We start from the raw sequence: 25,713 nt of genomic DNA on the forward strand, positions 1-25,713 counted from the left end.
TTTATCCTAGGCATACATGTCTGCCTATAGACATGGAAAACAGTGCAAGCCATAACAGCAAAATATAACGAAAGGAGTAAAAATACTGTACCTTATTTTTACTTAATTTACTGTGCCATAAAATGAAGAAAACCGTTAAAGGGCTGTCTTATGACTAGAGATGAGCAAACAAATTCTTCATGAATCAAACTCCGTCCGAATTTCCCAAAAGTATCAAATTTGTCAAAATCCGAATTTTTGGGGGGGGCTCGCGTCGCACAAATCTGCAAAATGATGGATTTTTAAACAGTTTATATCAAAAAAAGGGGGGAGAAGAGGAGATAAAAAAAAATATCATACTCACCACCTCCTTGGTCTGTCGTAACGACACGTCCCTGATTACGTAGTTTTATCCAATGTGATCGCTGCAGTCAATCACAGGCTGCATTGGTCACATGGGATAAAACTACGTCCTCTCAGGGGGCCCGGCAGGTGAGATGACTTAGTTTTATCCAATGTGACTGCTGCAGCCAATCACAGGCGTGAGCTAAGGAGGACCAGGGGTAGTGAGTATGATATTTTAAAAAAATGTGAACAAGGCTCCAGGTCCAGGTTAGACCCAAGAGCTCTGAAATAACTTACCGTATTTTTCAGACTATAAGACGCACCTGACTATAAGACGCACCCAACTTTTCGGCAACAGAAAATAGGAAAAAAATTATATTTGACTACTTTTACTAGTTTTAGAAAGCAAAAACAATTTATTAATAAAAAATAATTTGTTCTGTTTCACCACATTCTGAGAGGCATTTTTTGGTACATACGATTTTTTTTATCACTTTTCATTTCATTTAGGTTTTTTTTTGTTTTCACATTGTGCTTGGGGAAAAATTTTGTTATACTTGTAATATTTTTTTACACTCCTGAAAATGTATCTAACGTTTTTTTTTTTACACATTTTATTAGTTCCCCTGGGGGACTTGAACCAGCGATACACTGCAAAATACACTGCAATACATGGATGAGTTACAGAAACAGCGTAACTCGCTGAGCTATAGTAGTGAATGGCAGTTACAGAAACAGCGTAGCATGCTACGCTGTTTCCATAACTACTATTCACTTTTATGGAAGTTATGAAAACAGAATAGCACAGCGAGTTCCGCTGTTTCTGTAACTTGACCATGTTCGCTGTTTTCGGAGCTGCCGATTTCCGGAAACAGTGTAGCTCGTGATGCTACGCTGTTAACGTACCTCTCATTCACTTCTATGGGAGTTACGGAAACAGCGTAGCTCAGCGAGCTCTCGGCTGTGATTAGGGGGCCCCGTTCTAGAAATATGTGCGGGTTCCAGAGGTGGGACCTGCATCTATCTGACATATCCTTCGGATATATCATAAATATCCTTCATGGGAAGACCCCTATAAATGATGCGGTTGCTATTGACCACGGCATTTAACTAGTTAAACGTCCGGGAACAGCGCATGCAGTGTATGGAGCGGGAGCAGCGCATGAGCCCACTCCAAACATCATCCCCTCCCCGCTCCATGATGTGCCGGCACATCATGGGTCGGGAAGGGGTTAAGTAAGAAGCGGTCAGGGGGCCCGGCACTGCAGGGGCTTTTTAACAAGATTAATTCTTGTAAAAACAGTGTCTTATAGTCCGGTCTTATAGTCCGGTAAGTTCAGTTATTTCTGTCCCCATGTTCATAATATTCAGAGATTCTCTAGTGACTGGTATAGTGCCAAGGGACTGGCGCAGGGCAAATGTGGACGCCCGGACCCCACACCGATCAGTTGTCCAGGTTGCCTTTGAGCATCGGAATCTATGTAATTGTCGGTGCTGAAAGCGTAAGGCTCCGGTCACAGTATAGCGGCCGTGCTGGGTTACTGCAGCTTTGCTCTAATTCACTTGAATAGGAGCCGAGCTGTAGTACGGCAGCACAGATGCTATGACCGGAGCCATTGGCTTCCGGTTTGACCCCTGCATAACTTCCAGTGCCCGGAGGCAACAGGAACAGCTGATTGGTGCAGGGTCCTAGTGTCGGACCTCCACCGATCATATACCATTGACCTATCCTGTAGATAGGTCATCGGTATAAAAAAAAGCCCCCAACCTGGGCAACTTTTTTAATGATACAGAGGATGGGATATAGAGGATGGGACTAATAGTACTGTTTCTATTTTTGCAGATAACACCAAGCTATGTAGCATAGTCTTATCTAGTATGTAGCATTCAGTCCATGGAAGATGTTCGTAAATTACAAGCCGATTTGGACACACTGAATGTTTGGGCGTCCACTTGATAAATGAGGTTTAATGTGGATAAATGTAAAAAGTTATAGATCTGCATACCAATAATCTGCATGCATCATATATCCGAGGTGGAGGTAAACTGAGAGAGTCACTTGTTGAGAAGTATCTGGGTGTATATATAGATCATAGACTAAATAACAGCATGCAATGTCAATGAGCTGGTTCTAAGGCCAGCAAGATATTGTCATGTATTAAAAGAGACAAAAAATCGCGGAATAGGGATGTAATATTACCACTTTACAAAGCATTAGTGTGGCCTTATCTAGAAAATGCAGTTCAGTTCTGGGCACCAGTTCATAGAAAGGATGCCCTGGAATTTGAAAAAAATACAAAGAAAAGCAACTAAACTAATGAAAAAAGATGACTAAGGGGGACATAAATAACTTGAATAAGCAAATAAATAGTGCATACAAGAGATATAGTGATAACCTGTTTCATGTAAAATCTTCTCAAAAGACAAGGGGGCACTCCCTCCATCTGGAGAAAAAAGGTTCAATCTTCAGAGGCGACAAGCCTTCTTTACCATAAGAACTGTGAATCTATGGAATAGCCTACCGCAGTAGCTGGTTGCAGCAGTAACAGTAGATGGCTTTAAAAAAGGCTTAGATAATTTCTTAGAACAAAAAAATTACAGCGCCTATGTCAACGTATAGAATTCTTGCTTGAATGTTGATCCAGTCGGATTGCCACTTGGGAACACAGGGGCGCATTTAGGGGGAGTTTCCAGTTACCCGGAAACCCCTCCTGTAACCAGGGCCGGAAGGCTCTTACATACTAGTGGCGTTGCTACTAATATGCCCAGACGACTGCCACATTCCATTGTATCTGCATCCTCAGGACACAGATACAATTGAATACTATAGCGGAGCAGGAAGCCTGCTCCCTGCTGTATCATTCACTAGGCTACAGTTAGGCCTGCAGCCTATGAGACGCTGGGACAGGATCCCTGTGCATGCCGGCATGATGATGTCACTGAAACACGCCGGCCTCTGCAAGTGTCCCGACTCAGCGCCCCATAGGCTAGGCGAATATGTAAGTTAGTTTTATTTTTACAGGGGGATGTGTGACACTATTTACAGTGGGGGTATCACTCTCTACAGGGGTGTGTGTCCCACTATCTACAAAGGGGTGAGTGTGGCACTATCTACAAAGGGGAGATTGTGGAACTATCTACAAAGGGGGGGTGTGACACTATTTAAAAGGGGGTGTGTGTGGCACTATCTACAGAGGATTGTGTGTGGCACTATCTACAAGGTGGCTGTGTGGCACTATCTACAGGGGGTGTGTGGCACTATCTACAAGGGGGTGTGTGGCACTATCTACAAGGGGGTGTGTGGCACTATCTACAGAGGATTGTGTGTGGCACTATCTACAGAGGATTGTGTGTGGCACTATCTACAGGGGGTGTATGGCACTATCTACAAGGGGACTGTATGGCACTAGCTACAGGGGGCTGTGTGGCACTATGTACAGGGACTGTTTGGCACTACCTACAGGGGGGCTGTGTGGCACTATTTACAGGGGGTTGTGGGGCACTATCTACAGGGGGCACTGTGGCATTATCTACAGAGGGAACTGTGGCAGTATCTAAAAAGGGGGAAGTGTGGCACTATCTAAAGTGTGCCATGTGGCACTATCTAAAGGGGGGCCATCTGGCACTATTTACAGGGGGATGTGTGTGTAACTATCTACAAGGGGCAGTCTGTGGCACTATCTACTGGGGGCACCGTGGCACTATTTTCAAGGGGCAGTGTGAGGTACCAACCTAGAAAGGGGCACTGAGTGTGGCACTGTCTACGCTGGTTTTTACGCTACCAGTAGTCGTCAGCACATATCGCCTAGCACTTTTTTTTATTAGCACTTGTAATAAAAAGGGCTCGGCTGGTGGATACGTGCAGACCAATACTCGTAGCGTAAAAACCAGAGGGTAGTGGGAGCGTGATGAAAATAACTAGGTTTGAAAAGTATGCATTTGGAAACCTCCTTTAAAAATCTTGTGTTTGCCCCTGGATCAAGAAGAATATTTTTCCTTTTTAGAGAAGATTGGTTAATGCCTTATGGTGAAGTTTTATATATATTTTTTTTCATTTAAATCTTCCTCTGGGTCAATAGGGGTAAAACAAAGTTCTATAGTTTCTCCCATACCGTCCCTTTCTCCAATTCCTTGGCCTAACTTGATGTCTGTTTTCAACAGTATTAACTATGCAACTATGTTATGTAACTATGAATCGCAAGTGCCCCGATTACCTTTTTTGACTCTCTGACGTCTTCTAGGACTGTATCCAACTTGGATACAGTCCTAGAAGACATTAGAGAGTCACACCGGGCAATTAGGGCATTTGCGATTTGCAGGAAAATTTATCTAGACTGAATTGAATTTTGTTGTCAATTTGATAGAATTGGCCCCGAAACGAATTTCGGGAAATTCGCTCATCTTTACTCTCGACAAGAACCTGTGTCATTTTGCCCTATTTGGGCTATAGAATTATAGGAGGGGTCCCCAGCTTGGAACTCCCCTTTAGATGCTAGAACGAAGAGCCACTTTAGCAGACCAAGCGTATTGTAACATTAAATGGAAGGTGATTCATTTTAACCCCCTGGAGACATTGGCCGTACATGTAGGGCGCTGGCGATATGTAGTTAGCGCAAGCACTATAAGTGTTTGGCATGGGGATGGTGCTGGCAAGAGAGTTGTGCCTGCACCATCTGCAGTGGGTGTCAGCTGTATATTACAGTTGACACTCTTCTGCAACAGCCGGGATCAGAGGTAACTCTAGTCCTGGCCGTTCAACCCCTCAGAAGCCTTGGTCAATAGTTATTGAAAATAGCTATTGACCGTTGCATCTAAGTGGTTAGCCAAAAGGAGGGGATTCGCGGTAGCGGAGTGCTGATGGGTTGCCATGGCAGGTGGGGGCCTATAGAATGCCCCCAACTGCCATGTCTCTATGCGTATTAGGCCGTGCCAGAGCATGGCCGAATAGGCTGCTTGTCAATTTTACACTGATAGACATAATACACTGCAATACAGAAGTATTGCAGTGTATTATATCAGCAATCAAACAATCGCATAGTCAAGTCCCCTACTGGGAATAAAAAAAAAGGAAAGAAAATAAAATGTTTAGAAAAGTTAAAAAAAAAACATCTTTTTTTTCTCTTATAAAATTTTTTATTATAGAAAAAACATAAATTGTTAAAAGTGTACACATAATTGGTATTGCCGCAACCGTAATGATCCATACTATAAAAACAACACGTTGATTATCCCGCATGGTAAACACCGTTAAAAAATAAATAAATGGAGAATTGCATTTTTATGTTCATCCCATCTTCCAAAAAAAAGTAATAAAAGATGATCGATAACTTATATGTACCCCAAGATGGTACAAATGAAAATTACAACTCGTCCTGCATGTCATTTATATAGCATTTATACCACAGGGTGAACGGCATAAAAACAAAACCCAAAAGACAATGGCGGAATTGCTGTTTGTTTTCCACTGCTCGCCAACAAAATGTCATACTTATTTCAATAATAAACAAGCCCTCATACGTTACAAAAATTAAAAAGTTATAGCTGTGATGAAAAACTGAAAAAAAAAATCGATGTGACCTCATGGCCCAAAGTAGTTGCATCCTTAAGGGGTTAATGGCCAGCATGAAATGTTACGTTTTCCCTTTAGTTGCTTCTGCAAGGGAAATATATGCCTAGATACGGCTTCCCCTGGCCATAACAGCTGATCGCCGGGGGTTAGAGAAGGTCGATCAGCAGACTGCTGCTCCGGCTTCTTTTTACAAAGGGGTTGTATTCGTGTCACGTTCACATAGTCACTTTATTTTCTGAATATGCATGCATTGATGGAACATGCTAGAAATTTTATAAGCAGGTACCCTATTTAGAAAGATGTATTTAGAATGTTCTTATCCAAGTATAAATATAACAAAAGGTAAAAATAAATGTCCCCTAAATGTCTTCTTATGGCCAAAGCTCACACGTAGCTATGGCATCCTAAGCTGACTCCCCCATGATCGGCGGAGTATCAGGAGACAATTTAGTAGATGCATATGCACCCTCTAACTTCTAGCGTCATAGTGTCTGTCTGCTGACAGCAGCCCCTTAAAGAAGCACTCCGGCGCTATTTTATTTTCTCATCCCGCTGCCACTTCCCTTCAGATGAAATAGCTTTTTCACTTTTTCATACTCTCTGCTCCTCAGGCCTCATTCCCACGACAGGGTTTCCCGGCCGGGTGCCGGCCGTTCATAAATCGGCCGGCACCCGGCTGCATTAGGAATAATAGACCCCTAATGGGGCTATTCACACGACCGATTTTTTGACGGCCTGGAAAAGCGTCCGTCAAAAAACAGGACATGCTCTATCTTCGGCCGGGTACCCGGCCGCCCGGCTCCAATAGAAGTCTATGGGGCCGGGTAATACACGGCCATCACCGGGATGTGTCCCGAGTGATGGCCGGGTTTTCCGGCGCTTGCGCTCTATCTCCTCCTCCTCACAGCGCAGAGTGCATGTGAGGAGGAGGAGTTGATGCCATTCTGACGAATGGCTGTGCGCTGTACACAGTGTGGCAGGGCCGGGGTGTACAGCAGGTGGAAGGGAGCGCTGCGCTGGCTCCCTTCCCCTGCTTGTTTTAAAAGCGCCCTGGCCCGGCGACACCTTCGATGGCGCCGCTAGCAGCTGCTGCTGCTGCGGCTGCTACTACTGCAGCGACGCCACTATAGCAGAGCAGGGAGGTATCTCCCCGCTCTGCTATGTGCTAGCCGCACTTTAGCTCCTTGAAGGAGCGGAATCCCAGTGTTTTCGGGGATTCCACTCCTGGACAGAGTGCTTGATGTCTCTATCCATATCTGGGCAGTGACATCAGGGGAAACACCTGAAGCGGAATCCCCGAACACATGGGGATTCCCCTTCAGGAGTTGCCGCTGATGTCACTGTCCAGATCTGCCCGGCCCGGCTGCAAAACTTTATGCAAACCGGCCGGGCAAAATGGCCAATTTTACCGGCCGGTACTCGGGCGGGACCCGGTCGTGTGAATCCCGCCTCAGTCTACTTTACATTTGAGCAAATATTATTATGTTGGTTCTGACCTTTCTTGGTTTCGAAAGCAACAAAAATCCAAAACAAGTCGGCCACTTCTGAACATGGCTTTACGTTTTGTACCCCTCCATTGATCTTCTGCGATAATACCTTTATGGTACATTCCCTATGAGTCCTATTAATGGGGGTCACAGCACATCTTTACAGAGCTTCAAAATAAAATGCTGTCACAAAATACAAATGTTCTTTTATATGTTAAAAATAATTAAAACAGAAAACAAATAAATCAATATTAAAGTTCGACATGAATTTTTGCAAATATCTATCCCTGTGGGAAAGAGGTTCGCAAAATGTCATGTTGAGCTCTTATATTGATTTATTTGTTTTCTTATTTAATTGTTTATAGCAAATAAAAGAACATTGAATACATAAATAGGTTTATATTATATTATGTATTAGCTCTTAAAGTGAAGCTAAAAGTTTGCCAAACTTCTGACGTGTCATAGTGACATGTCAGAAGTTTGGATTGGTGGGGGTCAGAGCACTGAGACTCCCACCAATCTCTAGAACGAAGCAGCTGAAGTGCTTGTGTGAGCGCTCAGCTGCTTCGTGTCTGTTCTGCTTTTTCCGGAAAGCTGATGTATCGGAGTACGGGCTCATAGACTTTCTATTGAATCCGTACACGATACATTTATTTCCGGAAAAAGCCAAACAGACACGAAGCGGCTGAGTGTTCACGCGAGCGCTTCAGCAGCTTCGTTCTAGCGATTGGTGGGGGTTTCAGTGCTCGGACCTCCACCAATCCAAACTTCTGACATGTCACTATGACATGTCAGAAGTTTGTCAAACGTTTAGCTACACTTTAAACATTGGGCAACCCAATACGGCGGATGCAACAGCTTGGGTCCAATTCTGACCAGGATCCACAGCAATTGAGGATGATTTTTATACACCATTGAGTGCGATGTGCCAAAACCTTCCTGGTTACTTGAGTGCTCTTCTTATACTGCCTACTACACTATAAAGACAACCTAAAAACGAACCATAAAGGGACATAGCCCTAAGAGAAATAGTATACTTAAATAATATACAAAAATGCCAAAAATCTTTATTGAATATAATCGACAATTACATATGATGAAAAGAGAATGAGATACGTCATACACAGAAATACATACAACAGGGTCAGATGGAATGAACCATGACAACAGAGTCAACCATCCAAACAATTGACCAGACCACGCTCCAATAGTACATATAACAGAATTATACACCTATAAATATAGGAAATAAGGCCCACACATGATATAGTGCTACCAGCTAATAATAGCAATGTACAGAAGTAGACAATGGATACTACCCATGCCTACTGTAGCCTGCAGAATATATACTGATACATGAAAAGAATGAACTTGAAAACGTCCAGAAAACTCAGATAGTTTCAAATAGCCAGGAAATAGACTACAAAAACTGGACACGATAAGGCAATCATGTAAAAACTAAACAGCTAGCACATACCCTGGGACATGATGCAGAGCGCAGAAGATCAGGGAAGATGAATGGCTGAGTGAACGCCTCGACACGCGTTTCGCCCTGTGACCGGCTTCGTCTTACTACACTATAAAGCGCAGGTATGTGTCTTTGGGGGAAAACTATCTGTTCTTATCAGTTTAGTGTCTAATGTGTCCCTTATCAGGGGACCATCTATTGGGTGGATTTTTAGAACAGGGAGATGTGGAGAGGGAGCTTGCTCTGTCCACTCTACGTGTTGACCTGGTGTTGAAGTACCTCCAGGACTGTTGCAGAAAAAAAAATCTAACAGGAAAACAGGTTTTAGCACAACCTTAATTTATTATTTTCTGAATTTCTCTGGGCAACAAGAGCTTTGGTGTTAGGCCTCCTTGACATACATTTTTTTATGCACTTTTTTGTAAAAATTCAATAGTTTTTCATTGCATTTTTTACAATCCTTTTTGGTGGCGTTTTTTCCATTTATTACATTTGTAACGCAAAAAAACAAAACAAAAAGCCATACATAGAGCATGCTACGTTTTAAAAAAAAAAAAATGACACCAAATAAACGCATTAAAAGGTTCAAAAAGGAAAAAGGTCACCGAAAAATTTGTTTTTCCTAAAAACGCTATGTGTGTATTTTTTTCTATAGTTTTAAAATGCATGAAAAAAAGTGTTTTGAAGTGCCTTAATGTTTTAAAATGTAACAGCATTCTTTAATGAAATTTTTTAGTGGAATTTGTGGTGCCGTTTTTTATTTAGTGTCCAAGAGGGAAGTCTATGGGAAAAAATGCCAGAGAAAAAAGCCACACCCACAAAAACACAACAGAAACGGCACAAACCAAAATGCAGCGTATGTAGTACATTTTTTATTTCACTATAGACTATAATGTAATATCTGGCTGCACAATAAAACACCAAAAAAACCTGTTAAAAATGCAAATAAAAGGGTTTTCCCATCTTGGAATTTTTTGGCATATCCACAGGATATGTCATAAAAGTCTGAGAGATGCGGGTCCCACTACTGGGACACCCTAAAGCCTGTTCTAGCTTAATCGGCTCCGCTGCCTCCCGGCCACTTCCTGGTTATGTGGTTGGGAGTTACAGAAACAGCCGATCTCACTGAGCTATGCTGTTTCCGTAACTCCTATAGAAGCGAATGGGAGATATGAAAACAGCGAAGCACAGTGAACTACCCTGTTTCCGTAGCTACTGAGTTCCTGGAAACAGCGTAGCTCGCCTTGCTACGCTGTTTCAGTAACTCCTATTCACTTCTATGGGAGTTACGGAAACAGCGTAGCTCAGTGAGCTGTCGGCTGTTTCTGTAACTCCCGACCACCTAACCAGGAAGTGGTCGGGAGGCAGCTGAGCCGAGTCAGCTAGAACGGGCTTTAGGGGGCCCCGTTCTAGAGATAAGTGTGGGTCCGGGACCCGCATCTATTGTACTTTTATGGCATATATTGTGATTATTCCATAGATGTCCACGATGGGAAAACCAATCACCATAAAGACACCACAAAAAACATGCAGAAAAAAACAGCAAAACGCTATGTGTGAATCCAACCGCAGTTTTCCTTTGTGCTTCTGTATATGGGATCATTCAGACCTCGCCTCCTGCCCTATCGGGATCTCTAAACTTTCCTCCAAGGGTTTTTTGGCACCAAAACGTGGGTGTGACTGCTACCTCTACCCCCCCCCCCTACAGCTACACCACTGACAATCCCCCCCCCCCACCCAACAACCACATTTATACACAATGTATATCAGAGAGGTGGAGAACTAGAATTGCTCTAATCATTTTTTTTATTATTATTTTTTTCAAAGGTCGAAACTCTAGATCTCTCCTTTAATTTAGACTGTCTTTACAACAGAATTTAGGATTGTTGCAGCAAATGCCTATAGCCTTCACTCTGTAAACGAAGGTGGAGCTACACTTTAAGTCTTCTTATCTCTAGCACCATCTTACTCTGCGGCATTGTATAATATTAGCTAGATTATTAGTACAATACTAGTATTAATAAAACGATGACCCGTTCAGTAAAGTTATGCATATTTCTCAATGTAACATTACGACAGTAGCAGGTTATATCCTTCCAATCCCATATGTAGATTTCCGAATAAGTGCTGAAGAGTAGGAAATCCCGGCATTACATTCATTGTGACTGGAAGATTCCCTTATAATGGCCAACACATCAAAAGAAGGTTGTTCTGAGGTAAAGTCAATGGGAGTAATTCTGGTCACCCCATGGCATTGGGCATTGTTAACCAGAAAAGTACTAGAAGTGGAAGACATTGCTTTCACTCATGTATGCAATGACGGACAGAACAGCTGTGGCAGGAGGGGGGTGAATCTAAAGAATCTTCTGGGAGAAATGCAACATCTGTCACCTCATATACGTTAGCTCTTATCTTCACAAGCATGGCACTGCTAGCATGAAAAAGGATGGCATCCAGATCAATACTGCTATAATGACATGGTCCCCAAATGCAACCTACATCCATCTCTAGGAACTAAGAACAGGGAAATTCTAGGACTGAATTAGATCTCACTACAAAAATGGCATAATAACAGTGGCACAAGAAGAAGTGCCATACTTAGTGCCCACTGTATGTACAATGATATCACAAAACCAACGACATTTGCATATAGATATATACATTGTACAGGCTGTTTCATACATCTCTGGCACTGCCAAGAGACCATGACTGTCACTGACTACAAATCACCCAATGTGGCATTTTCGGCAGCAGACAGAGCCGACAGACAGCTGGTAAAATGTGTATGTTATCTATTCTCTACATCCATTAACACCATTGGATGCCCCAGATTGTGCCACCGGTCACTGAGACATGCAGGCGACTTGAGGCAGTTGTGTGCACCCTTCAGTCTCACAAAAGAAATGAGCAGGGAAACTTTGCCACCCCACGTCACAAAGTCTTCACCGAGCGGCTGTCACCTCAAATGACTTTCTAGCCCAGCTACTTTGTAACCCATGCCATGCAGCACCCACCACAAGAGCCAGGGCTGCAATAGGGTGTTTGCAGCAATAGGGTAAAGTCACGTCTAGGACAAGAGGCACAGGACAGAGACAGAAATCTATTTACTGTACTATGTGCCTTCCAGCTGTCAGACATCAAATTAAGCCTTACATGAGGACGGTTGGCACCAATTCACCATGCCCACCGTTTAAATACCATAATTCCACATTGCCAATTTTAACACTTTTACTAGGTTTCCTTTATATTTGTATCAATCACCTCCATAATAAAAAGCGCTGTCTGCATCTATCTCTAGAAACCCATTCTGTATTGGAAGAACTTGGTCAACACTGCAGTATAAGTCAGCAGCCTGCAATATATTTCCACCTGATCGGAGCAGGTGTCCTGTACCACCATCACACTACCCTGGGTACTGGGCGAGGGAGCCCAGCGGCTCTGTAACTACCATTATTCTCACATGTAGAAAGAGACTGCAAGCTTGGGGTCAGAGTACCCAATACTCCAAGATATAGTATATTATTCTTAGTATCTGTATAGCGATACATGATATATATGTTATGATGTATATATATATATATATATATATATATATATATATATATATTCCTGTTTGTAGATAATGTCAAATCAAATCTCCAGGACTGTATGGGTACCAAATATTACGATGGTTTTACATACTGGTATGTGATTAGATAGATAGATAGATAGATAGATAGATAGATAGATAGATAGATAGATAGATAGATATAGGGATATATATATATGTATATATATATATATATATATATATATATATATACACACACACACACACACACACATAATATATATACTTTGAGACATCTCTCAGGTGTTCCCATGTAGTGTGACAAGTGGCATGGTGACAACGTAAGTCTATAATGTTAGCATAAGCAGTGCCCCCAGCCCTGCCAGAGGGGACAGAGGGTGACACTGGGGCATGACATTGTTCTTATTCACCGGTCGCTCTGCCATGGGTTACTCCTGGGTTAAATGCCTCCCTTTTGCATGCAGCAGGGAATGTTCAGCCACAATCTCCACTCCCTTATAATACAGGACACCATAGATTTTACCACTCATTCCTCTCTCTGCATCAATATACCATTAACCATTAAGCTGCCATACAGGATAAAACACATTACTAAGGCATGAATTACCTTTCTAGCTGACACCGGCACTACTACCAGGGCATGAACCACACATTGACTGGCCAGGTGAAATATGACCCTTGTGCCCGGAAACATTCGGGGGCACCGAGGAGCACCCCAGCGCTGCCTGTAGAATACCCAGTGCCCAGACTCACCTCCTCACACTACCAGCTGCTGCCGGTCCGGGATGAGGTGCATCTTCTCCGTGGCAGGCGGCTTCAAGGTATTTTTATTTCTGCTTTTTTTTTTTTTCACAGGGAGAACCCCGTGGGGTTGGCAGAAAGTTGGGCAGAGCGTCTCTTCCCCTGGGTGGTGGTGGAGGGGGGCTGCAAGGTACTGGGGGTGGGGGGGATAGAAAGGGGAGGAGACCTGGGTTTGTGCTGCAGTGCAGGATAGCTGGGCTCCTAGTCAAGCCAGGCAGGAGCACTGTCTATGACTATGAGCTACAGTGAGGGAGACACAGAAACAAAGGAAAGTGGATCAGGCTGAGGCTATGAGAGGGAACAGCTGGAGCAGAGCAGCTCACAACTACAGCTCCCACTGTCTGTCTGTCCAGGCACCTGTTACGCTCATCCTCCATCATGGAGAAGCCCCTGCTGCAGATAATGCAGGCCTGCCTCTCTCATGACAATCCTCTGCTCCTCACCTCAAACTTTCCTGTCAGAACTGTAAAGAGATGACGTAAAAGCTGGAATGGATTGCTATGATATCTGGATCTGTAAACTGAAAGAACTGATCTTAGTAAGAAGATGGCAATGTATGTGTGTGTATTTTCTGTATCTTGAAGAGCATCTCCACCTATTGAGGGATGTTTGATAGGATCAGCCCCCTCACAAAGATAAAGCAGAACCATTGCAGGGATTTTCCATTCCTTGCAGCTGCCCGCATTAATGGTGTACATTTACTGCAGCCTGTATACGACATATAGATTATCATGGTATACAGGCTGGCGTAAATCCTGGGTTGTAGCTTGATGGGATCAAAATGCAACCTCAAAAAATGTAAAGGAACACTTGGCAAAACTGGGGGCGGTGCATGACACAAGGAGTCTCTCATGACAGCGTATCCGCCCTGTGCTCTGCAGGCAATTCCGGACGAAAAACCTGTGATTGGCTGCAGTGGTCACATGGGATGAAACGCCAGCCTGGAGGAAGAAACACACAATTCTTGGAAAGTATAAGATTTAATTTTTTTCTGAGTTGCGCTTTTTGCAGCGGAATCGCTGCATTTCTGCTGCAAAAAAAATGCAACACCTGCTAATTGTTACAGGTTTTACCTTCCCATTGAATTCAATGGGAAAAACCCGCAACAAATAAGCAGCAATTATGCAAATACAATTGACATGCTGCAGATTAAAAAACCGCGTATCGTTTTAAAAGTGCAAAATATCATCGTCGGCAGCACCATCTCCCTGTGTAAACAGAGAGACGCGCTGCTGACATGATATTGTATAAGGACAAGCGATCTGAGTAAAGATCGCTCGTCCCCATACTAGCTTCTTGTGAAAGGAGCAAACGAGCGCCAATCAACGAGCTGTCTCGTTGCACCAGCCAAAATGTGCCTCTGTAAGGGTATGTTCACACGACCTATTTTCAACCGTTAGTCGGCTCGTAAACTCCCCGAAAAACAACTAAAAATGCGGGGGCTGAACATTTCGAAACATCTGCCCATTGACGTTTAGGCTGGGTTCACACGAGCATGTTACGTCCGTAATGGACGGAACGTATTTCGGCCGCACACACTGCAGGGAGCCGGGCTCCTAGCATCATAGTTATGTACGACGCTAGGAGTCCCTGCCTCGCTGCCGGACAACTGTCCCGTACTGTAATCATGTTTTCAGTACGGGACAGTAGTTCCACGGAGAGGCAGGGACTCCTAGCATCGTACATAACTATGATGCTAAGAGCCCGGCTCCCTGCAGTGTGTTCGGTCCGGGACTTGCTGCCGAAATACGTTCCGTCCATTACGGACCGAACATGCTCATGTGAACCCAGCCATAGAGTGATGATTAATGGGAAAAACAGCGTTCCGTTCCCACGGGGCATTTTTTTAAAAAAATGCCCCGTAAAAAGAAGTGCATGTCACTTCTTGAGCCGTTTTTAGAGCCGTTTTTTATTGACTCAATAGAAAAACAGCTCCAAAAACGGCCCTAAAAAACGCCACAAAAAACGCAAGTTACTTAAAAAAGCGGCTGAAAATCAGGAGCTGTTTACCCTTGAAAACAGCTCCGTATTTTTAGCCGTTTTCTGTTAAGCGTGTGAACATACCCTCAAAGTACCTTAAGTGAAACAAATCTTTATTTGCTGCTGAGAGGTCAATGAGATTATTGGAGTGTGGAGATAAATTTATTACCAAAAGTAGCAACGTTTATGATAATTGTTACAATTTGTTTGTTTCCAAATGATTGTAACAATTATGGCGGAGTCTAAATGCAAGAAAATTCTGCCCCTTACCACCCACAGTCTTGGGGCTTTGCAGCCAGCACACATAGAACTCACTGTTTTGTCATCTAAGAGATGTCCATACTTAGTGGGCACCAATAGTAGAAGATGCTCTTTTATAAAGGCTCAATGGGTGGCTCCAAAGGACCTTCTTGCCCTCAGTGCCCTATTGTAGCAAAACAGGATACACAGGGGGTATATCAGACACTGAACATCAGATATTATGGAACCTGTTCAAATAACTTGCAGACAAGATGCATTTGGCAGGAATGCAGCTCACCCTGATTCTAAATGTTCTTATCAAGGTTGGATTATGTTCTCATCTGCAGCCAAGAGATCACAACATATTATATCAACTGAGGAAGATGTCATTATGTCTTCCTAATGGACAGTAAGCTTTGGTCACTTGCCAAACATATTTACATTCTTTGCAAATAACGCTTATTCAGTGTGTAATGAATGGTTCCGCAACTTTCTTTTCTTTCAATTCCTCACCATTTTTGGGATCCTGCTTGTTGTCAGTGAAATAAAACCTTCACTGCCATTAACAAAAAAAAAAAAAGGTATGACGTGTCATAGAGACATGTCAAAAGTTGTGTTCGGTAGGGGTCTGGGTACTGAGAATCCCACCAATTGCTAGGACAAATAGACTTTGACGCCCTGCTGAGCACAAAGCATTTTTCTCTCATAGACTGGGAAAAACCACAACCACATTTTGTGAGTTTGAGAGGAAACCAGAGAACCTGGAGGAAACGCAAGAAAACACGGGAAGGAAATCTCCAAACTCCATGCAGATGTTGTCCATAGTCAGATTTGAGTCCAGGAACCCAACGCTGCAAGGTAAAGTGCTAACCACTGAGCCTCTGTGTTGCCCAAAAACACAGTTCACACAGGGTTTTTTGGCAAGTTTTTTTACGTGGAAACCGCGCCGAAAAACGCGCCAAAAAGCGGTCGAGAATGCCTCCAATTGATTTCAGAGGCGTTTTTTTCCCACGAGCGGAAAAACCGGCTCACGGGAAAAAGAAGGGACATGCCCTATCTTCGGGCGTTTACGCCTCTGACCTCCCAGTGACATCAATGGGAGGCAGAGAAAGCGGAATTTTGAGGCAGATTTTCCTCCTGCAAAAAACCCAGCCATATCTCTTTAGGAGTCACATGGACCACAAAGGTCAGTAGTAACTATCTACTGATCGCACTCACTAATGATCTTCTTTAGGGCTTATTCACATGGCAGTCAAAAAAACCAAAGTGTAAATGCATCAAAAACACTAGTGTTTTTTGAAAAGCGCTTTTTGAGCGTATGTTCACACGGCTTATTTTCAGCCATTTTTCGGGGCGTAAACGGCTCGAAAAATGGCTGAAGAAACTGCAGCTGAATGCCTCCAAACATCTGCCCATTGACTTCAATTGGAAAAACTGTGTTTTGTTCCAACGGGGCGTTTTTTTACGCGGCCGTTTGAAAAAAATGGTGCATAAGAAAAGTGCATGTCAATTCTTGAGCCGTTTTTTGAGCCAATAGTCAATAGAAAAACATCTTTAAAAACGGCTGCAAAAAACACATAAACAAATGCTTGATGCTTTAAAAAGGCGGAAAATCAGAGGCTGTTTTCCCTTGAAAACAGCTCTGTATTTTACAGCCGTTTTGCCTGTGAACATACCCTTTTTGACGCGTTTTTAGGCGCATAATAAGGACTCACATTGACTGTGGGAATTAGCTGCGTTTTTGACGCGTTTTATGTGCCTGAATTGACCTGATGCCTCTTTTTTAACACGCGAGCGTAAAAAAAATGCGTTGTATGCACTGCAATGCATTTTTCCATTGATGTCAATGGGAAGCTTAAAGCATGCGTTTTTTTTGGCGCGTAAAACGTGGCAAAAACGCATTAAACACCTCGTCAACAAGGCCTTTATATTGAACATGGGATCTGCTATTGAGAAAGGCTGTAAAAAAAAATCTTTCTAAACGCATGTCTATTTGTCCCCACGCATTATGAAAATTATTTTTAAAATGTCCCGCGCTATATTCAAATGTGGGCAGGTATAATCCCAATAGGACGCAGCCAGGTCAAAAATGCTGCTGAAGGAAAGTGCACAGGTGCGTTTAAATAATAATAGCCACTCCCACTAGCCTTGAGGGGAGTGACGCACCTGTGCACTTTCCTTCAGCAGCATTTTTGACCTGGCTGCGTCCTATTGGGATTATACCTTCCCAATTTGTGAGTATGACCATTTTTTGTGTTTTTAACCCCTTAACGCCGAAGGACGGATATATCCGTCCTCAGCAGCTGCTAGTTCGCGCAGGAGGACGGATATATCCGTCCTGTGATCGCGCGGGTACTGACAGTTTACCCACGCGATCAGCGGCAGGAGCACGGCTGTTATACACAGCCTGGCTCCTGCTGCAACTGCCGGAATCGAAGCACGCGCCGATTCCGGCAGTTTAACCCATTAAATGCCGCTGTCAACAGTGACAGCGGCATTTAATGTGTTTGACAGAGGGGGGAACTCCCTCTGTCTCCCGATCGGCGCCCCCGCAAACAAATCGCGGGTCGCCGTCGGGTTTCCATGACAGCCGGGGGTCTAACAAAGACCCCCAGGTCTGTCTTCAGCATCTGCCTGTTAGGCGATGCCAGAGGCATGACCTAACAGGTTGCCTGTCAGTTTTACACTGACAGGCAATAATGCTTTGGTATACGAAGTATACCAAAGCATTATATATGCGATCGGCATATCGCATAGTGAAGTCCCCTAGTGGGACTAAAAAAAAAAAACTAAAACCGTTAAATAAAGTTTGTGAAAAAAAAAAAAAAAAAAATTACAGTCAAAGTCAAATAAAACTACTTTTTTGCCCCAAAAAGTGGTTCTATTTAATAAAACGGTCAAAACAAATCACACATACACATATATGGTATCCCCGCGATCGTAACAACTTGACCAATAAAATGAACACATTAATTAAACCGCCGGATGAACGGCGTCCAAAGAAAACGCAAAAAACAACGGCAAAATTCTCTCTTTTCTCCCATTCCCCCCATAAAAAATAAAATAAAAGTTAATCTATAAGTCCTATGTACCCCAAAATAGTACTAATGAAAACTACACATTGTCCCGCAAAAATCAATCCCACGTACGGCCACATCGACGGAAAAATAAAAAAATTACGCCTCTTGGAACGCGGCGATGCAAAAACAAGTAATTTTTTTCTAAAAGGGTTTTTTTTGTGCAAACGTAGAAAAAACATATAAAACCTTTACACATTTGGTATCCCTGTAATCGTGCCGACCCATAGAATGAAGTTAACATGTTATTTACGCTGCATAGTAAACGGCGTAAATTTATAACGTGAAAATTAATGCTGGAATAGCTGCTTATTTTCAATTCTCTCCTAAAATAAAGTTAATAAAAGTTAATCAATATGTTATAAGCATCTAAAAATGGTACAATTACAAAATACAACTCGTCCCGGAAAAAACAAGCCCTTATACGGCTATGTCGACGGAATAAAAAAAGAGTTACGACTTTTGGAATGCGACCGTGGAAAAACAAAAAATAATCCTTGGTCATTAACGTGCAAAATGGCCCGGTCATTAAGGGGTTAATCCTATTCTATGTCCCACTTTTTTCTGTGGTGCATATTCAAATGTGACCTGATGAGCATCAACAACTCTTCTTTTGAGGTCCTCTCCTTTCTTTCAGCTATGATACACTTCCACAAACAAGTGTTGTGAAGATCAGACTTTGATAGATCCCTGTTCTTTCACTAAAGCAGGTCGCCCCCTCACACCTCATTGTCATCCTATTGAAAACACCTGACTCTAAATTCACCTTTAAATTATCTGCTAATCCTAAAGGTTCACATGCTATTGCCAGAGATATGTGATATTGGATCATTTTCTTCCATAAGTAAATGTCTAATCTTTTTGACTCGTTTGATTTTGTTCCCTTTATCTACTAAAATCTGCTGTAGTTCTAGGTCAAATTTATGCAGAAATATAGAAAATTCTAAAAGGTTTCAGAAATGTTTAGCACCACTGTATGCCATTTCAGCGCCCAATATGCTGTGTGCCACTGTGAAAAGACAGCTCTTTAATTATTATGGTGTGTTTCTCGGTTTTAGAAACACTACATGTGGCCTTAATTTTTTGCCTGGACAGGGCTCAGGAGTGAAAGAGTACAATGCAAATTTGAGGCCTAAATTTGTGATTTACACAGCATTGGTTGGGGATTGCAGAGGCTCTAGTGTGAAATATTAAAAGAAACCCCTGAGAAGGGACCTCATTTTGAAAACGACACTCTAAAGGAATTTATCTAGTGGTGTAGTGAGCATTTAGACTGCATTTAGGCAGAGAAAGCGTATTTAGTGGAGTTTTATGCCCGTGGCGCTCAATGGCCACGGGCGAAAAACGCCGCAAAATTCGGCGTGCAGGCAGAGGAAAATCTGCCTCAAACTTCCAAACTAAATTTTGAGGTAGATTTTCAACCTGCAAAAAACTCTGTTTGAACCCAGCCATACAATGAACAAACATAAATATATGTCACAGGCCCGGCCGGTTCACTATAGATAGCTCACATAAATCATCTCTACCGTTAGTTTATGTAAACATATATAGTACACATATAGTACACAGTGTTGCATACGATTGCAAATATATAGTAACTTAAAGTAACAGGTAGTGAGCTAGAGATAGTCCCGTTCAATGGGGAATGATAGGCGAACCACCCAGCTGGTGTGTACCACATGGGCATGAAGGACGTATCAGCTGCAGATATGAGGTGAGTGTTATTACCTCTTGAGGAACATTTGTAACGATTGTGCCAACATGTAAAAACAAATAAGCCTTATTGCATCCGCATTATAAGCGGTTACATTAACATGACAGACAGATCATAATATGAAACCAATAGCGATTAATCAATGACACGTTTCCAAATCATATACTCATCGCCAGATGACGTGGCTTCTGGAGTATGGATCAGCGCATAGTCAGTAAGTTCCTTTGGCAGTGTCAATCTGTTGGTTATAGGCGTATTGCCTTTCCAGCGGTCAGTGTCGTATCCAGCAGCTTGGAGAGAACCCAATAACAATGGCGGCTGATGGTAAAGATTGTCCGTCCCAGCAGTAGATTCCTTTTATGGCTTACAGTAAATGTCAGTTTAGAGCCAAAAGGGTAGAGAGTTTAGTCGACGCAAGCCACATGTGCATCAACCAGTAGCCTCAATTCGCATGGGTAATACCTAGCCATCTATTAGTGACCCGGCCCGGCCTGTGATGTCTATTTATGTTTGTTCATTGTATGTGTTTTTGTGTTGTGTTTACTTTTGTTATTTAGACACAGGATTGCATTACGTGCTACCTTTGTCACATTTTAAATCATTTTGTTAATACATTTTTGATATTTTTATAATAACGCTGAGCCCAGTGCTTGCTTTACCAGTGGTTATCCTCTGCTTATTCCTCATTCTTCTCCCTCCATCCCCTCCCTTTCTTTCCACCCCCTCCCCTTTTATAGTGGTATGACTATAAAGCATACAAGTGAAAATTAAAAGCGCAATGTGAACTGAAAGTCCCAGTATGGCAATGCTATTATTGCTCAGTAGTCTGTGCTATCTGAGTGCAGGGTCAAACTACCACTTCCAATGGCCACACTGCCTGGATGAGATACCTAAAATAGCGGCTGCAGTCCGATTTGCAAAGGACTTAGGTTTAACAGGACACATTGAATTTAAAACAAGTAAAGCCCCCCCCCCCCCCCCCGACATGTTTCACAACCGCAGTGGCGTCCTCAGGGGAAAATGGGGCTTTAGGCAGCAATCACAACAAAGTCTTCTATTTATAACCTCACTTGTGACCCTGCACTGATGCTACCAATCAAAATGTTTCTCATAGAAAGAAACCCCTAGAGACTGACAGGCGAATGCTCCAATCCCACAGCACTAATGCCCAACCAATGAAGGACTTGCTTTCACTCCTGTGGATAGATTGATTGACAGGAGAATGCTCCAACCAAGTGGCGCTACTGCCCAACCAATGAGGGGCTCATTTTCGCGCCTCCGCAGTTGAAAGAAATTCCACCGGATTTGAAAAATATAAACAACAGGTCACTGCACATGTTAGTGAACTTACATATGGAGCACATACAAGTTTGTAAGTGATATAGTACATTACCACAGGACTGCCAGATGTGAAAAGAGAAAGGCCACTATAATAACAGTGGACTTAGATGCAAAAATATAACACAAAGTGTGAGAGAATATATAGAGTAAATCAATTATGCTACAAAATAAGTTTATTACTCTCTATGTCAGTAGCCAACTACTTGATGGAATGTAATATATTGGGACAATATGCAAAAATATAAAAATATATCAATAACCATATCGACAAAAGGTTAAGGCATATAGATGGATTTCCCAAAGACAAGATATTTATTTAAATATATGTGTATAAAACTCAGAAAAGATCAGAGAAACAACCGGGAATAGGAGCATCAGCGAGGTATATATATATATTTAGGGGTAAAACATTGATGAAGACAATATGCGATCCCACCATACAAAGAGATATTTAGAAAATTATCCAACATTGACATTATTAAAAAGACAAAAATATTTTTTTATATATTTATTATTTATAGAAAATACAGGATTGTATGTACAGTTCATAAAGGCTTTAGGATTAATGAAATATTTATATTCACAAGAAGGCTACAAAGGTAAAGCCCTCATTGAGTTCACCAGGACTAAGGCTATTTAGGCGGTAAATCCACCGTGCAACAACCTACGGTCCAAATTACCTCCTCTGGAACCAGGTTTCAACAAAGTGATTCCCCAAAATTTAATGGATCTAGTATCATTCTCATGCACACATCTCATGTGTCTAGACAAATGTTTGGAGATTCGTCTTCTAAACTGTTAAATAGTTTTGCCTACATAGACTTTAGGGCATGGGCATTGCGCAATATATACTACGCCCGCACTCTGGCAATTCATGAACTGTCTAATCTCATAGGACCTCCCATCTAAAGGATTGCCAAATTTCTTCATTTTTGGCATGAGAGGACAGAAGGAACAGTGTCTACATGGATAAGAACCAAAAGTAGGTGATGGAAGCCAGGTATCACATGGTATAGATGTTTTTGAGTAGTGGCTATGAACGAAAAATTCTTTCATATTCAGCTGGTGCCACTGGAGACAAATACTCCTTAAATTGTTAAGTGGGTACTCCCGGGTATGGCAATGTAGACTTAAACTGCTGTTTGGGCACATACATGTAGACATAAACTGTTGTTTGGGCACACTGTAGGGCTACGAATGAAGGGAGCACCATTTGGCTTTTCGAGCGCGGATTTTGCTTGGTAGTAGTTCTTTTTGGGGTTTTACTGTTACTTCAGATTATAATGTGGGAGTATATGTAAGCTGGACAGAGTACATCAGGGCATTAGGTGTTATAATAATGGGGTAAATAATAAAATTAATAATCCACAGATGTGGCCAGTGTCGCAATGAGAAATGGTGGCCGTTCTTATCCCCCTTTTGGAACACACTCTGCACATTTTTTTGGGACCTTTCCTCCTTTGTAGTCTGGAAAACTGTGTTCGGAACGTGTTGCCCTGGTATAATATGTGCACCCTCGCTTCCAGCAGATTTGTTTGCCCCCTCCTTGTTCCCAAATATTAGGGCCTTAGTAACCCCTTCATGAAACTGAAGGAATGTTCCCCTCGAGGTTGCGCATAAGGATGTTTTTTCATCCCCTACTAGAGCCATAACTTTTTTTTATTTTTCCATCGCCTCAGCCGTATATTTTTTGCAGGATGAGCTGTAGTTTTTATTGGTTTATTGGTACCATTAACACCATGCGACTTTTTGATCACTTTTTTAAAAAAAAAAAAGTAACTTCTGGAATTGTTTTTTATTCTTTTTTTTCGACGTTCACCATGCACCATAAATGACATGTTAACTTTATTCTGCGGTTCGATACAATTATGGCAATACCAAATTTATATCTTTTTAAATGTTTTACAGCTTTTGCACAATAAAATCCTTTTATTTATTTATTTTTTTTAAATTTGTTTTCTGTGTTGCCATATTCTAAGAGCCATAACTTTTTTTATTATTGCATCGACGAAGCTGTGTGAGTTCTTGTTTTTTGCGGGATGGGCTGTTGTTTTTATTGGTACCATTTTGGGGTAAACGCATCTTTTTGATAACTTTTTACTCCATTTTTTACTCCATTTTTGTGGAGGCAATGTGACCAAAAAAACAGCAATTCTGGCATTGTTTTTTACGGCGTTCACCATCTGGGATAAATAACATTATAGTTCGTCTGGTTACGGACGTGGCAATACCAATTATGTATAGCTTTTTTTTATTTTCTTCATTTTTCCAATGATAAAAGACTTATTATGAGATAAAAGGCAATTTTTTGTTTTGAACTTGAAACTTTTTTATTTTATTTATTTTTTACTTATTTCACCCTTTTTTTTTTAGTCCCACTAGGGGACTTGAATGTCCGAATGCCTAAATGCTGTTATTATACATGGGCCCTGCCTCATAGACTTCTGAAGATGGCAGACCTGGAGGCCATTGTTAGGCCTCCGGTTGCCATATCAACCATCAGCACTAACCACTTAGATGCTGTGGTCACTATTGGGATTAAGCTAACTCCGATCCTATCTGTTACAGTTGAATGTAAGCTGTATTATACAGCTGACAACTGCTGGTGATGGAGTAGACTATGCTTCTGTATACTGCAGTATAATGCAGTTAGGCGCAAACAGAGGCGTAGCTAGGTTCTCCAGCACCCGGGGCAAAGATTCAGTTTGGCGCCATCCCCCCCCAACATCTCCTTCCCCCTCGCCGTGTTTGTTTTCTCTACCAATCGACGTGTCATTTCTTTTTATGTAACTCGAGCATAAAATTCTTTGTACATTTCACAAGCAATATGGTTCTATACACAACACCAGAACCAAGCTCAGTACATATATACAACACCAGCACAAATACAGCTCAATTTAGTGCAACCCCTGCCGTATAGGTGTGTACGGCGTAAAACTACAGCTCCCAGCATGGCCCGAACAATGGTAAGGACATGCTGGGAGATGCTGTTTCACAAAAAATAAATCCTATCATAATCATACCACCCATCATCTCGCTGCAGATCATACAGTGACTACAGTGCTGATTAGAGGCAGAACAAACATTTACATTGAGTGACTCACCGGTGACGTCTCAGATTCTAGTTATTTTTCTCCATTTGGTCCAGACCTCTATGATGACTTCTCCCAGTCCATTTCTGCAGTTTGCCGCTCACATGTCTTCAGCTTCTCACTTTTCCAACATTTCTGCACCTATAAATAAATATAAAGTTATCATTATACCGCACACTACGCCCCTAAATATAATAGCGCCATACACTGCACCTCTAATTATAATAGCACCATACACCGTGTCCCACACACACACACACACACACACACACACACTGTGCCCCCTGTAGATAGTACCACCATAGAGCCCCTGTAGATAGTGCCTGCCATAGAGCCCCTGTAGATAGTGCCTGCCATAGAGCCCCTGTAGATAGTGCCCCCATATAGACCACCCCTGTATATAGTGTCCCACAAATAACTCCCCCTATAGTGCTCTACAGATAGCCCACCCCTGTATATAGCCCCCTGTAGATATAGCCCACCCCTGTATATAGAGCTCTACAGATAGCCCAACCATGTATGTAGCCCCCCTGTAGATATAGTCCACCCCTGTATATAGTGCTCCACATATAGTCCACCCCTGTATATAGTGTTTCACAGATAGCCCACCCCTGTATATAGCCCCCCCTTGTACATATAGTCCACCCCTGTATATAGTGCTCCACTAGATAGTCCACCCCTGTATATAGTGCTCCACAGATAGCCCACCCCTGTATATACTATATACAAGGGTGGGCTATCTGTGGAGCACTATATACAGGGGTGGACTATATGTACAAGGGAGCTATATACAGGGGTGGGCTCTCTGTGGAGCACTATAGGGGGAGCTATTTGTGGGATACTATATACAGGGGTGGGCTATATCTAGAGGGGGACTATATACAGGGGTGGGCTATATCTACAGGGGGACCATATCTACAGGGGGACCATATCTACAGGGGGACCATATCTACAGGGGGACCATATCTACAGGGCTGGGCTATACACAGGGCTGGGCTATACACAGGGGGGCTATATCTACAGGGAGGGCTATATCTACAGGGGGGGCT

General features: G+C 42.5%; 2 protein-coding genes and 1 pseudogene across 9 annotated transcripts in view; 2 read left to right on the forward strand and 1 right to left on the reverse strand.

The window, feature by feature from the left end:
- DLGAP3 (DLG associated protein 3) overlaps nt 1–13,644 on the reverse strand; it is a 487,940-nt gene extending 474,296 nt beyond the window's left edge. For 2 of the 7 annotated variants that reach the window (XM_075853347.1, XM_075853345.1), the window contains exon 1: nt 13,173–13,642. The gene's annotated coding sequence lies outside the window, so the exon portion shown is untranslated. Of the gene's footprint in view, nt 1–13,172 lie in introns of all 7 variants that reach the window. The other 5 variants (XM_075853344.1, XM_075853343.1, XM_075853349.1 and 2 more) reach the window with 4 other exon arrangements.
- Nucleotides 8,973–9,149, forward strand: LOC142747563 (U2 spliceosomal RNA; annotated as a pseudogene).
- LOC142743013 (uncharacterized) overlaps nt 12,922–25,713 on the forward strand; it is a 50,571-nt gene continuing 37,779 nt past the window's right edge. The window contains exons 1-2 of one of the 2 annotated variants that reach the window (XR_012881479.1): nt 12,922–13,240; nt 16,150–16,298. Coding sequence is in view for 1 of the 2 variants with exons in the window: in XM_075853350.1 (XP_075709465.1) it covers nt 13,205–13,240 (36 nt within the window). In the remaining variant the exon portion in view is untranslated. The remainder of the gene's footprint in view (nt 13,241–16,149; nt 16,299–25,713) is intronic. The other variant, XM_075853350.1, reaches the window with a different exon arrangement.

This window comes from Rhinoderma darwinii, chromosome 2 (assembly GCF_050947455.1).
Source record: "Rhinoderma darwinii isolate aRhiDar2 chromosome 2, aRhiDar2.hap1, whole genome shotgun sequence".
In the NCBI taxonomy this organism is placed as follows: Eukaryota; Metazoa; Chordata; class Amphibia; order Anura; family Rhinodermatidae; genus Rhinoderma; species Rhinoderma darwinii.